Source organism: Psammomys obesus, unplaced genomic scaffold (assembly GCF_907164565.1).
Source record: "Psammomys obesus unplaced genomic scaffold, mPsaObe1.curated_primary_1811, whole genome shotgun sequence".
Classification (NCBI taxonomy): Eukaryota; Metazoa; Chordata; class Mammalia; order Rodentia; family Muridae; genus Psammomys; species Psammomys obesus.
Genome location: NW_026585895.1, coordinates 23,793,828 through 23,808,042, shown reverse-complemented (window position 1 = coordinate 23,808,042; position 14,215 = coordinate 23,793,828). Strand labels below are relative to the sequence as shown.

The following is a 14,215-nucleotide window of genomic DNA, read 5'->3' as shown; positions in this document are numbered from 1 at the left end:
GTGTATGTATGTTTATGTGTGTACATATGCATCTCTATACGTGCATGCATGTGTATGTGTGTGCTACTTACAGTTTGTAGAACTGCATAAAGAGAATCTTGCAAACTCTTCTGCAGTGTTGGATAAAATCCCAATTCCTTACAAAGGCCTCAGCATTCCACAAGATCTGACAGAAACTCCCACAATCCCCACACCATCGGTCTTTCTCCTCACTTTCTGCTTCTCAGTGCATGAGGACTCTTCTTCAGCGCTTTGTGCTTACTCGTCTATTGCAGGATAGTGTTCTAGCTGCTGGTTCTTGGCCTTCATGTCTCAGGCTAACTATGCTTTTCTCAGAGAGTTGTTTCTGACCACCTACGAGCAATAGGCTTCTCCCCACTCATCTCAGAAGACCATTCTATATTATTTCCTTCACAGACTTCAACACAAGACACACTGATGTACTTTTTATTTATTTATTTAGTTAGTTAGTTACTGTTTATTCACTTTGTATCCCAGCTGTAGCTCCCTCCTTTGTTCCCTCCCAATCCTACCCTCCCCTCCCTCATCTCCTCTCATGGCCCTCCCACAGTCCACTGATAGGGGAGGTCCTCCTCCCCTTCCATCTGACCCTAGTCTATCAGGTCTCATCAGGACTGGCTGCATTGTCTTCCTCTGTGGACTGGTAAGGCTGCACCCCATTGGTGGGGGGAGGGGTGGTCAAAAAGCCAGCCACTGAGTTCATGTCAAAGACAGTCCCTATTCCCTATACTAGGGAACGCACTTGGACACTGAGCTGCCATGGGCTACATCTGAGCAGGGGTTCTAGGTTATCTCCATGAACGGTCCTTTGTTGGAGTATCAGTCTCAGAAAAGCCTCATGGGCCCAGTTTTGTTCTTTATTTTCTCCCCTTGTGGAGCTCCTGTCCCCTCCAGGCCTTTCTATCTCCACCTCATTTCATAAGATTCCCTGCACTCTGCCCAAAGTTTGGTTATGAGCCTCAACATCTGCTTTGATACTCTGCTGGGTAGAGTCTTTCAGACTCCTGTCCTGTTTCCTGTTTTCTCCTTCTTCCAATGTCCTTCCCATTGCCTTTCTGAGTGAGGCTTGATCACCTCACCCAGGGTCCTCCTTCTTGCTTAGCTTTGGTTTCACAGATTTTAGTTTTAATCCTCCCCTTACATGTACAATGGAATTCAAGTCCATAAGCTCTCCTTACCATGGTGGCTGCCATGCAATGAAGTCAGTAAATATTATATGATGACACTGAAGGGCGGAGTGAGGACTCTGGTGACAGAGTTCTAGCGTGGTGTGCACAAGGCCCCAAGTTCAGTCCCTCATAGTGTAAGCGTGTGCTGAATCTTCCCTGAAGCACTACTATGAAAGCTTCCCATGGCAAAACGCACCACTGAACTTCATTTGGCCATATGCACAATAACCTGAGAACACCATTTCTAGCCAGTAGCTACTCTTCAATCGGCTCCCAACTGGAATTAATTCTACAGCTCATACTAACACTTCTGAGCAGTTTCAACAGTCAGGGACTAATCTGAGAAATTATCTTATTCCCAAGTCTTTGCTGGGTGTGAGCTGATCCTTGAAACGGCAGGGTCTCACAGTCACACGAGTCACCCGTCCAGCCACGTCTGGGCTGGAAGGAAAATGTACAGGGAAAGGATGTATCTGGAAAGGCAAGCCCTTCCTCCAAGGAGACAGGTCACAGTTCTGCTTTTCTTTCTTTCTTTCTCTTAAGAATTTATTTATCACCTATACAAGTTTTCTGCCTGCACTTGTGCCTTCACGCCAGAAGAGGGTACCAGTTCTCGTTATAGATGGTTGTGAACTGCCATGTGATTGCTGAGAATTGAACTCAGGACCTTTGTAAGAGTAGACAGTGCTCTTAACCTCGGAGCCATCTCTCCAGCCGCCTCTTTCTTTCTTTCTAAGATAGTGAGAGTTTACATAAAGTTTTTATTTAAAAGTGATGGTTCATAAAAACAAGTGCTTTGTTTACAGTTTCTACTATCTTCTATACAAGTAACCAAATCCTCTCCACTACAGTCACCTCCTAACTTCCTAAAGTTTTTGCTATGATATAGCCCAAGGCCATCTCAAGCTCTTAGTCTCTTAAGTGATGGAATTATAGAAATGAGCCACAGTGCCAGGCTATGAATTATTCTTTAGGTAACTTTGTGCCTCCTAAAGTACCTATATATTAAAAAGACACGTGTTGAAAAAGTCCTAACATCTATGTACCACATGGGTCAAGAGCTACACCCTGGCACTCACAATCCTTCTGACCCATCAGGATTTTGACATTTAGCACCACTAAGCTGGGGAGTTATGAAAAGCTGAGCTCAATAAGTTTTACTACACACAGAAGTTAAGACTATCATATGGTTAATGGAACAGCATGTTTTCAAGATGAAATTTCAAAAATTAGTGGTGACACAAAACTCAGAAAAGGAAAAAAGTTACAAGTTAGGTGTTCACAAATCTCAAATATGAACAAGATTTTAAGCTGAGACGAAGATTTTGGGAAGGATGTACAGGTCATCTTCTACGGTTCAGTTCGGTGATGCTTGCTGTGAAAGGGACAGCCTACGTCAAGGATCTCAAAGTCTGACAGTGGGAGGAAGAGAAATCCTGCAGCAGATTTGTTCCTCCTCCGTGAGGAACGCTGCCCAAAGGGCATGAAAAGCCGTGGGCGTGAGTGGAGCCGAGCATTCCCCACACTCAGTAGTAAAGCACTCTTTATTACCAAAGAACAAGAAACAGGCATAGTAACAACCTTGCCAAAACACAACACTCCATGTAGGAGACCAGGACTCCCTACCTTCACCACTCTCCATGCCTTCTACGAAAATCCCTCCGCACTGAGGAAGGATCCAGTATCTGCGTCGGTACCGGTCCTGACCGAACATCATGGAGCGTAACGAGTGAGAAGCGTCGAAGAGCTTCCGCCTGTACTGGCTCTGTTGCTGTTGAAAAGCCATTCAGAAAATTATGTCACACACGCTAGGTGACTTAAAAGCTAACAAAGGAACTTTATGTTTACCACAGCATCATACTGCACAGCAAAGGGCTGAACGTTATACACCCAACACAATTCCATTCACACCCATGAAAGAAAGAATAGTTTCAAAACAAATGAGGGTAAGAAAGCTCTTGGATTCAAGTAGGGCTTAAAAGGTAAGTTTTATTTTTACCAGGATCATCAAAAGCCACAGGATTGTTTATGCCAATGAAGACATTACTAAGCCAAAGTGGATTGGCTGATTACAGTATATTGCCAATATACTCCTGCATTAGTTAACTGTGTCTCATTTGCTTAGTTGTATACACATGCTTTGTCAACATGTGCCTTATTTCTGACATATAGCTTTGGATTAGATACTGAATCACAGCATTTCTCATTGAGAGTGTTCTAAGGCTTGGAGGAAGGAAACAGAAGAAAGAAATGATGTAATTATTATAATCTCATCCTAACCCCCCCTTTTTCTTACAAAAGCTGCATCTTAAGTTATATTAACGACACTAAGATACAGAATATATACATAAATATATAAACTTTATAAATATGAGTAATCAATATGCATAACATGTATGCATGTATGTAAACGTGATTCATAAATACACAAATATAAAATGAAATGTGAATACTCAAACTATTACTATGAAACTCATAGAAATTTGAGTAATAAGTTCCAAGAGATTTTATCTTTACTGATGCATCAAAGTACAACTGAAGACTCCAGAACTCTTTCTTTATAGATCTGGTTAAGCATAATGTCTTCAAAGGCTTTTAACGTAGCATTAAGCCAGTGAGGTTTATGAGAGAATGAGTCTACACGTCTTCTGTTTAATCACTTATAGAAAAATGAATCCTGGGCTGGAGAGATGGCTCAGTGGTTAAGAGCACTGTCTGCTCTTCCAAAGGACCTGGGTTCAATTCCCAGCACCCACATGGCAACTTACAACTGTCTGTAACACAAATTCCAAAGGATAGGACACCTTCACACTAATGCACGTAAAATAAAGTTAAAATTTAGAAAAGAAAAAAGAAAACTGAATCCCATACATGGACTTTAGAACCCAATACACAACAGTGAACACACATCCGGAAGCACTTACTTTGCTCAGTTTTTCTATCTGTTTTTCTAGCTCCTCAACACTTGCTGTTTGGTCACCTTCATCCTAAACAGAACAAAATACAGGATTATTTACATGCTTGAAAGTCTCATTCCTTAGTCACTACTGCACAAATGCAACACACACACACACCACGCACGCACACACCACGCACGCACACGCACTTATAAAGCAGTAGAAGAGGCATGAGGCCTCCAAGGGTCTCTTCTGAGGATGTATTTTGTTCAGTTTTCAGAGGCTTGAGTCCAGGGCTTCACCCATGCTACGTAAGCATTTTAATGTTGAGCTGTACCCCTAGGCCCAGGCTTTTTTAAGGTAATGCTTAAAGAGCCAACTGAAGGCCTTGGCCAGGACACTATGAGCATTCGGTCATTCAGTTACATCCTCAGCCTATCAACTAACTTTGATATTCCCTCTAGTACTCTCTTTCTGACATTATCTTCAATAAGCAGCATTTTTTTTTTCAAAATTCACAACCACTCATTCATATACATCAGAAAAGAGACTATACTTCATCTATCATTTATGCACTTTTAATTAGATGAGTCCAGGGAAGGGTTATTCTGAGCTAAAAGGAACATGAATTTTAACTGGGATCAAAGAAACCTCAAAAGGAAAATAGGCCCCAAACCCTTAAATCCTGACTCTCAAATAATACTTAAATATTGACGTAAAATGATCTTTGGACAAGCAGGGCAAATATTTGAGAATTTACAAAAGCAAAAATTATGCTCCAATCAATAGATAACTGGAATAAGGTAACAAAATAGTCATATGACAGCCAAATATAATCCCTCCAGTTATGCTGTGGAGTTGGGATTGTCCCAAGGCCGGGTGAAAGTAAGGCAAGTGTTCTGCAGATGTGGTACACCCCACCTACATAATGCAATTTTTAAGACTTCTCTCAGGATGAGAGAGGAATGACAGTATACTAAGTTTTGACTGTGGGGTCAAAACACAATTTTAAGGAATATAAAAGAACTTAGAAGATCAGATAGAAACGTGGCAACAAAAAGAACATGTATCATTATCAAAACAGGAAACAGAAATAATCCTCACCACAGTTCTCCAATGGTTCTTAATGAATCACCATTATGTGTGCCTTCGTTCAACACAAACTCAGGCACACCACCCAATGAGCTCAGCACGGCTGACAATTAGCAAGGTCATGTAGAAGTGAGAGCAGGGACAAAAGGGACTGGACGGGGACAAAGGGTATGAGGGCAGCATCTTCTAACTGAGGGGATCATATGAGCCTTAATGAAAGAACTCCCTGTAATTAATCCTTTCATAGCAATTGTCTTGAAGCACTAACCAGACCTTAAGCAAGAAGCCAAGCTTAGTCTCAGATATTACTACTACGTTATTACCCAGTCAGCATTTAATACATCTTCCAGGTCCTAAATATAGACTCCCTCAAAAAAGCTCTTTTTTCTTAAAGAGACTGTTGAATCTGTATATATGTATATAACAACGACAATTAATAAAAAAGAGGTCATAAATGTAAGAGCAAGGCAGGTATATGGAGGATATGGAGGGAGGAAAGGAAATGGATAAAAGATATAATATCAAAATATAGTAATTAAAATAGTAAATGTGGAAGAAAAAAATTGAGACAAGGTTTTACACTGCAGGAATACATTCAGAGCAATGTATTGTCAGTGATTTCATTACTTGAGTATCACAGAGAACACTGCACAAAACAAGGTGCTAACCATGCCATCGGGTAATACAAGCTAGGGGACCACTGTCTCATGCCTGCGGAGTAAAACATCTGCACACACAAGGCAAACTCAGCATCTTTACTTTAGTCCATGTTTCTCTCCATGTCCAGCCATGCCTCTGACTGCTTCCTTAATTACCAAAAAACAGGTTAAGAGATAAATACAACATTACCTTCAGCTGGGGACATCAGCACTGACAAGCCTGGAGGGGAAGGGAGGAGGAAGAAAGAAGAAGAGGAGGAAGAGGAGGAGGAGGAGGAGGAAATTATCTTCAGATGAAGAGACTGTAGAAAGTAAATGTCACAAACTGAATTCAGATTATAGCCCGAGGGGCTTCAATTTCATGTTGATTTTTGGGAGGTTGCACAGGTCTTGTTAAATCTCATACAGGAACCTGAATTTGATTACCTCATCCTCACAGAGATCAGCCTTCTTTCCTTTTTTGTCATCTTTATCTTCTTCGTCTTCATCATCCTCATCAGCTTGGTCATCACTGTCATCATCATCATCATCATCATAGTCACTGTCACCTCCCTTCCTCCTCCGCTTGCGTCCAGGAGTGGGTGTCCCCAAGGGATGCTGCTCTTCCCCGAGATCAATGCCCCCCGAAGCGTCTCTCTTGCCTGTTTTCTTAGCATGAATTATCCTAAGTCTTTAAACATTGAAAGAAAGACTTAGACTAGAAAGCTACTCTTGTCGTCGTTAAGAAGATAATTTTTATGAGCAAAGCTTTGCTGGGGTGTCTTTCTCCCTTTTTTCCATAAGTATTAAGGAGTCAATCCAGTGTTTCTTAGGTAATCATCACCACTAAGTAACATGCCCATGCCCTTGGGTCTGAAGCTGACTGAAATTGGTGACCCTCCTGCTTTTGCCTACTAGGTGCTGGGATTACAGGTATGCACCACCATATCCAGCTCATAATGTGAGTCCCAAACAGGAAAAATCTTGTACTCAGGTGGTAAGCAATATATTAATGACAGTAAAAAAAAAAAAAAAAGAAAAGTTGAAGCATTGTTTCCATAAGTTACAGAATGTATAAAGGTCAATGAACTCTCTCTTTGTAATTAAAACATATTAGACAAAAAATTCCGAAAGCTGAGATAAATAATTCCAACAATGATCAAGTACTTCCTGATTACTATACTGTGTGCCTAACAAAATTTCAGTTCAAATTATGGCAAAGAAACTAATTTTGTAACATTTTACAAAATAAATGTATTCATTTTTATTTTATGTGGCTTATTTGCATGTATGTATGTGTGCCCCGTGAGAGCCTGTGGCTCACAGAGGTCAGAAAAGGGCACCAGGTACCTGAAACTGTATCTACAGATGGCTGTGAACAACTGTGCAGTGCTGGGAGTTAAACACAGGCCCTCGCAAGAGCAGCGGCACTCCCAAGCCCTGTAGCGCCTCTCCAGCTCAGAAACTCTTCTGTTGGTTTCTTTGGAGATTTGGGAAAGGGTATCTCTACGTAACCCAGGCTGCTCTTAAATTCTAGATCGTCCTGCCCCCGCCTCCCAAATGCTGGGATTGCAGGTGTGAAGGCTTCTGCTTGGAGAGCTATGTCCTCTTTACACAGCAGTTACTAACTGTACCGTTATTTACTTCCTGGCTGGGAGAAAATTGCATTTTGATGTTGAATAATTTTTCTTAAGATTTTTTTTAGATGCAGACTTTAGTTTAAAATAAAGTCATTAAAAGAAAGGATAGTCTCAAGTAGATATCCGGTAATACAAAAGCAATCTGGTAGCAACAACAATAGCAGGAAACATAGTCACTTCAGGGAGAAAAAAGGGGAAATGCATCTTTTATGTTTGAAGCATGAATTCAATGAATCTTTTTTTGTTTTTGTTCTGCTATGGACTCTGACCCAAAGTCTTATTAATTTTAGATTCCATCATCAATTTCAGATTTCAGATTAAGCAGTAATCTTCCCAGTAGAAAGAGTAAAGTTGAAATTCCATCTTTGCAGCCCACATGGAGACTTGCATTAAAGGAGACAGCATGTTAGTTTTCATAAAGTGAGACTTACTTGCGGAGTTTACCTTCCACCATCCATTTATCTCTCCTCAAGTTTGACATGTACTCAATGTTCTTGTCAATCTCACTGCAAATACAAGAATGGATTACGATATAATCTGTTTGTGCAATGCATACAGTTAGTGTGCATAATCATGTATTTTAATAAAGTAAAATGATAAAAACTCCTTCCTTTCATATCCACACGGCTTTTTACATACACGGAGATTTACCTTATGAAGCAATCATTTCTTGATTCGATAACAGATCACTATTACGAAATTTGCTTTAGTTTCTACTTTAAAAAAAAAAAAGAGCTTTAGTACCCTTTCACAATTGTTTATAAAAATGGCATTCTGATGAGGTTGGTATATATTTAAGGAGTGACCATATGCACATTCAAATGGGCAATCAGGACATGGATGGGTATGCGTTAAGTGTATACATACTCACGTACAGATAGTATCACTGTGGGGATACATATGTCCAAATGGAAACCAAAAACACGGTGTTTGCTGGTGGTACTAGAATAGTGGTACCTTTATTCTTCCAAAACAGCAAACCTTAGTGTTCTCTGTATATTGAGTTTACATGTGTGTATATATATTTTAAAGAGCCGCCCAGCATTAGTATGTGTTATCATTTTATGCATAATGAAATTAATTCCCTGATTCAAAGCTTACATCTTATTTCATTCTTGGAGCTATCCCCCAAAGAACACAAGAACAAATAGTAACAATCATATTAATATATGGTGGCTAAGATATGTACTGAAGATTTAATATGTCCCTCAAAGGTAGAAATAAATAGTACAGAATATTCACAAATCTTTTTTTTTCTAAAAAGGTAATAGACTAAAAGTAACATAATTGAAGTTTTCAACGGTAAGAACAAGCACAGGATGAATGGTGAACCTGAAGGCCAGAGCACTAACCAACTCTTTCACTCTTAACAAGTACTAGTACCAGTAGGACCTGAATCTTAAATGAGATTGAGTACTTCTGAAAAAAGCATAAACTAATTCACGGACAAACTAGGAACCTAAGGCTATAGCAGCATACACCCAAATAAGTGGCTAGATCATTCTATGGGTTTCTAAAGAAAATCGGGTCCTCAAAGATGTCAGGAAAAGAAAAGTTCTGGATCGCTACAATCGCCCTGAATTCCCGAACTGTAGTAAACAATAAAACAGATTTCCACTATATGAAGAATCAGCAAAATGACTAAACAACACAGGTAATAAAAACTACAGATTACATATACACAATAGAACGCATAGAAATCAGATGAAATAGTATTGGTGGCCATCTCTAAATGGTGATTTATGATTTTGATTTTCTTCCTGGTGCTCGTCTGTAATTTTCAAATTTTTCAATAAGCATTTTGAATTTCCCTGGGACTGCACACAATCGAGCAGGGCAGAGGGGCTTACCTCACCACACTCTTGCTGCACGCCAGCTCATTAATGAGGAAGGCCAGGACTGAGGCTTTCTGCGCTGGAGTGTGAGCCTGAAAAGCCTTCGTCTTCAGGCTCTCGGTCAGCTCAGTCTGTCCACCGTGGGCTTCCATGAAAATCTGCAAAACCTCGGACACATTGTCTCGATTCACACCAACATTCAGCAAATGTTCTCCAAGAGCTGTTTTGGCCTATAAAGTTTGGCATTTTTATCAGTGTTTATCATATTCATTTAATAATAATGATAAAATATTAGTTTACATGTTCTAGGTACTACCAGTAAGAACTTTATTACCACAGATTTAGAGAGGAGATAAAAACAAACAAAATGATTGACAAATATTTGAGGGTCCATCTTAATCTATCCCTCTGGTTAAACCCTTACTAAATTCAGATATGGAGAAGAACCTGACTATTGGAAAAAAAGAAGATTTAAGGAGTCAATCAACTATTCTTTGTCTGCAAAGACATTTTGTAACTAATGACAGAGTAAGGATGATCAAAAGTACTGATTGCTTTTTTCCTTTTATGTTTTACAGGTGAGGTCAGCAAGTAGGCATATAGAGAAAAAACATTGTATCTGGAAGCTTATCTGTCATCAGTCTTATCCAGAGCAAAGCTACCTTGAACGTGCATCTGAGCAGGAGCAAAGACAAACGTGAATGGATGGAGTACCCGCTGACCAGTACAGCTCCAACAGCGCAATGCATCAGCCTATTCACAGCAATTGACAGAGGAGGGCTTCAGAATATGCATGCAAGTTCTAGGTCTCTTATGAATTATGAAGTCTGTTTTCGACCTGAACTTTGCCTACACTAAAGCAATGGAGTAACGGAGAAACTGGTCCACGTTTCTCAGGTCAACCAAGATTCTTCTACATCTGTCAATTGTTACCTAGTATAAGCCTACACTAACTCCAAGAGATACATAGAAACAACCAGATAAAGATACATCTAAACAGTCTTTGGCTCCCAGGAAGGTTAGAAAGAAATGTTCAGGGAGTGTGAAATCAGACAATTGGCTGCACCTCCGTCTTCCTTACCTTGTATCCTGTTAGGAGACCTGGATCGCACACAGCAGCTGACAGCAGCCTCACCAGCAGGTCCTGCACTTCACCCATGCTGTCCCCTATATTTAGCAATCCCTCCTGGAGCACACTGAGGGTCGGGACATCAAGATTCACATCAAAACCCAAAACTTTTCCAAAGTTGCGTAAAAACTGCACCACCATGAGACAGTCTGAAAACGTGGTTCCAGAGAGCACAAGTCCCGGGATGCGAGGCCACTCTGGCAAGGGCTGAAAGTAAAGTGCAAGCAAAATTAAAGGCGCCTTAAACATTAAAGAGGACTTTATCTGTGTATATAGAGTTCCCTATATATTTATGTGTGCGCTCACATGCTGACAGTCTTCCTTGGTGGCTCTCTACCTTGTTAAACGTTCATTTACTGATTCACCTATGTGTCTGTGTTGCATGCGTGTGGGTTTGGGCAGGCAAGTGTGCCTGTGCAGGCCAGGGAACCAGCTGCAGGAGTTCTCCTCTAATCTTATGGGTTCCCGAAGATCAAGTTCAAGTAGCCAGGCTCGGCAGCAAGCACTCTGCTCGTTCAGACTGCCACCAGGCATGTCCCCCCATGTAAGCATCTCGTTTTTTAAGACAAGAGATTCTTACTGAACCCAGGCCTCATCAACTTGGCTAACCTGGTTGGCCAGAGAAATTCTTCATCTTCTGTCCTGGGTTTCAATAAATATAATTTTGATACTTCACATGATTTAAGAAAATAAGAGTCCACTGAGAAAAGCCTGCTCACTGTAAGCTTATTAAATATGTTAACTAACTTACAGGGAAAACCCCATGCTCCTTAGGAAAATGCAAGCACCCAAACAAATGAAGCTGGAAAGTTTACATTAATTTTTATCTTAAAGCAGTTAAGATAAGTAAAGTAAACCGACTGTTAATATAATGCAATAGCTACTGAGTCATTGAATGTTTGCATGAAGCATGCTGACAAAGGCGCCTGGACAAAACAGGGCAATGATATGTAACTGAGAAGGATAAGGCAGAACCAGAACACAGCTGTCATAGACCAGGCACAGTGATATATTATGGGGCAGTTAGAGAAACTGTCTGTGTTATTGATAGGTTCTTTTTTTTTATTTTTACAAACACTGTATCCTTAGCTATATTTAAAATTAAACTTATTTCCACTCTAAAATAGAGCACACCACACTGGATCCAAGGTTATTCTGCTCTTTCTTAATAACTATTCTCATGCACTGCGGCAAAGCCACGTTTGCCTGTAAGACTGAGGAGGAGAAAATCCAAGATCCTGTGGCAGGACAGTTTCTTTGATCTCAAGATGACAAGGAGCAAGGCCTCTGACAGCAGACAAACTGCTTCAATACACAGCTGTTTGTCAGTGGCGAAATCAAGGGCAGGTCTGTCTCTATCTTCATGAATGAATGGAGACAAATAAATAGGAGCGGCATGGGACTCTGCTGAGGGCTGGCTAAAACATGTAGCCCAGGGAACTCACACCGGCACTGAGCCGGGCATGCAGTAAAGACAGCCAGAGAAGGCTGGCCCACAGCTAACTGGGAACTCACAGGTAAATCTAATTTACTTAAATCTATATGAACTCTGAGATGTCAAGCCTTTGTGTGCCTCAGGACTGGACAGAAGGCAGCCATGGACACACAGCCGACTTTATCTTGTAGGTTTCTGTGGAGTATCTACAAAAACAGAAGGCTTTGCAGTGACACAGTGGCCACCAAGGAGACAGCTCACAGTCCAGGCCAAATGAACCCGTCTCGGTTCTGGAAAAGGAATCTGGGGAGAAAAGTGGAGAAATGAATTTGCTGGTGAGATGGCTCGCGCAGCACGGATCACCTTTTGGTCTGCTAAGCACATGTCCTCCTTAGGCTTCTTGAGCTCCTTCGCCATTTCTAACTCCAATCTCCGCTGTTCTAGTTTGCGCTCCTTGTTCAGTCTTTTCTCATCGCGCTTCTCTTGTTTCAATCGTTCTTTTTCCTTAAAGAGAAAAGCACGCATGTAATCCTCACATGTGCTTGAAGACACCCTAGTGGAGGTAGACCCAAAGCGATCAAATTATTATTTAAATGGACAAAATCACCTTAAGAAGCCTAGGGATAAGTTTAGAATTAATTACACAGAAGCATGACTTACTTATTTTCAAGTATTTCAACTTCTGAATTGTGAATAAGTATGTGTATGTGTGCACATTTTGTGTGTGTGTGTGTGTGTGTGTGTGTGTGTGTGTGTGCGCGCGTGCGTGTGCAGTGATCACCACTGCCATAAGCTTCAGAATCCCTGGAGCTGAGTTAGGAGCTTTGATGAGCTACTTGATGTGGGGGCTGGGAATTGAACCTGGGCCCTCTGCAAGAGCATGACACATCCTAAACCACTAAGCAATTTCTTCATTACTGTCAGCTATTAGATTTTAAAATAATTAAAATAATCGTATGGTTGGTAATAATGTTATCTATCTTTAACATAAAACCAAAACCTTTTAAATAATAGGACTATTGATGAAGACTTCTATTATTCAAAACCTGTTTGAGCCTTCATCTTTGTATGAAAGTCTATGTTAATTAAGGCACGTGGGCAACGGGGCTGCTACAAAGCTGAGGTAACCAGCATCAACACTGCCATGTGGGCCTGCGGGGTGTGACAGGGAGTTTCCATTCCGTGGAATGGTGTGAACTTGCAGAAGCAGCTCGTGCAAAGCCAATCACCTAGTCTAGAGCACCCGATGAAAGAAATAGCAAGCTTATTTTTCCCATTAACACAAGTTTATAATTCGGATTCGATTATGAAAGTCACACCAACATTTTTAAGAAAATGGAGATATGCTTAGGAAGAGTTCTGACAGCCGTAATTTGTAGCTGGAACTTGAATGAAGAGGACTGGGACCTGTGGGCACGTGCTGTAACATTAGTTTTATAACATGACGGTGACAGTAACAGATAGCTGCTGCTATCTAGACGGTGGCATCGAACACACTGAAAAGGGTCACTGAAATGCTACTCAGGAAAATTAACGTATATTCTAGTGCTAAGCTGCCACCTTTCACCGCTGACGCAGCTACGAAAGCGGATGTCAGATCATGACACACCTGTACTCTGGAAAAAAATACAACAGGAAAACAACCTTTAATCTCTACGCTTATGGTGTTCCACAACTTACCTCGGCTTTCTTACGCGCTTCCATCGCCTTCACAAGCATCATGTGCTGCCGCCTTCGCTCGCGTTCCTGTCAGGCCAGACAAAATTAGGAGAACGACTCAACACGATGGTCAAGGGCTCAGGTGTCAAACGGAAAAACAACAACAACAACAACAACAGAAACAAAAACTCAATATAGCATGTTTAGCATCTGTAGACAAGTCACAGTAAATACTAAATATAAGACGAGAATGGCCATTCTGTGCATGTTTTAGTTCAAGGTTTAGAAAGCAAATACAAGAGCAATCAACAGCAAAAAGGTGAAGCAATGAGCATGGAGACAGCGTAAACAGAGCACACAAGGTTCACTTATGGTCAGCTGTGACGCTCCTTCAAAAGCTGCCAGAACAGAAAGCGTAACGGTTGGCTGGAACAGGCCAGTTACCTTACATCTGCTATTAGAAAACCACAAAAGACTAGAGCCAATTGCACTAGAGGTTATGTTGTTCTTACAATTTAAGATCAGGTAGAAATTAAGCCATAATCATTTTTACATCGTGGTTTTAGAATTGATTACGTTAATTTCAAGTATAAAATCAGTTTAAGTCCAATAATCCATCAATAAATTAGAAAGATTTTAAAAAGTGTTTATACCAATTATAAGTTAGACTAGTCATGGTTCATACACATATACCAACGAA

At 40.8% G+C, this 14,215-nt stretch overlaps 1 protein-coding gene across 12 annotated transcripts in view; it reads right to left on the bottom strand.

Annotated features, from left to right (window-relative positions):
- The window catches only part of Baz2b (bromodomain adjacent to zinc finger domain 2B), a 215,322-nt gene that overhangs the window by 18,646 nt on the left and 182,461 nt on the right, over window positions 1–14,215 (bottom strand). For all 12 annotated transcript variants that reach the window (XM_055600961.1, XM_055600969.1, XM_055600966.1 and 9 more), the window contains 8 exons: window positions 13,537–13,602; window positions 12,220–12,360; window positions 10,374–10,628; window positions 9,308–9,522; window positions 7,889–7,963; window positions 6,265–6,508; window positions 4,115–4,177; window positions 2,817–2,961 (listed from right to left, as the gene is read on the bottom strand). In XM_055600961.1, the coding sequence (XP_055456936.1) occupies window positions 2,817–2,961; window positions 4,115–4,177; window positions 6,265–6,508; window positions 7,889–7,963; window positions 9,308–9,522; window positions 10,374–10,628; window positions 12,220–12,360; window positions 13,537–13,602 (1,204 nt within the window). The remainder of the gene's footprint in view (window positions 1–2,816; window positions 2,962–4,114; window positions 4,178–6,264; window positions 6,509–7,888; window positions 7,964–9,307; window positions 9,523–10,373; window positions 10,629–12,219; window positions 12,361–13,536; window positions 13,603–14,215) is intronic.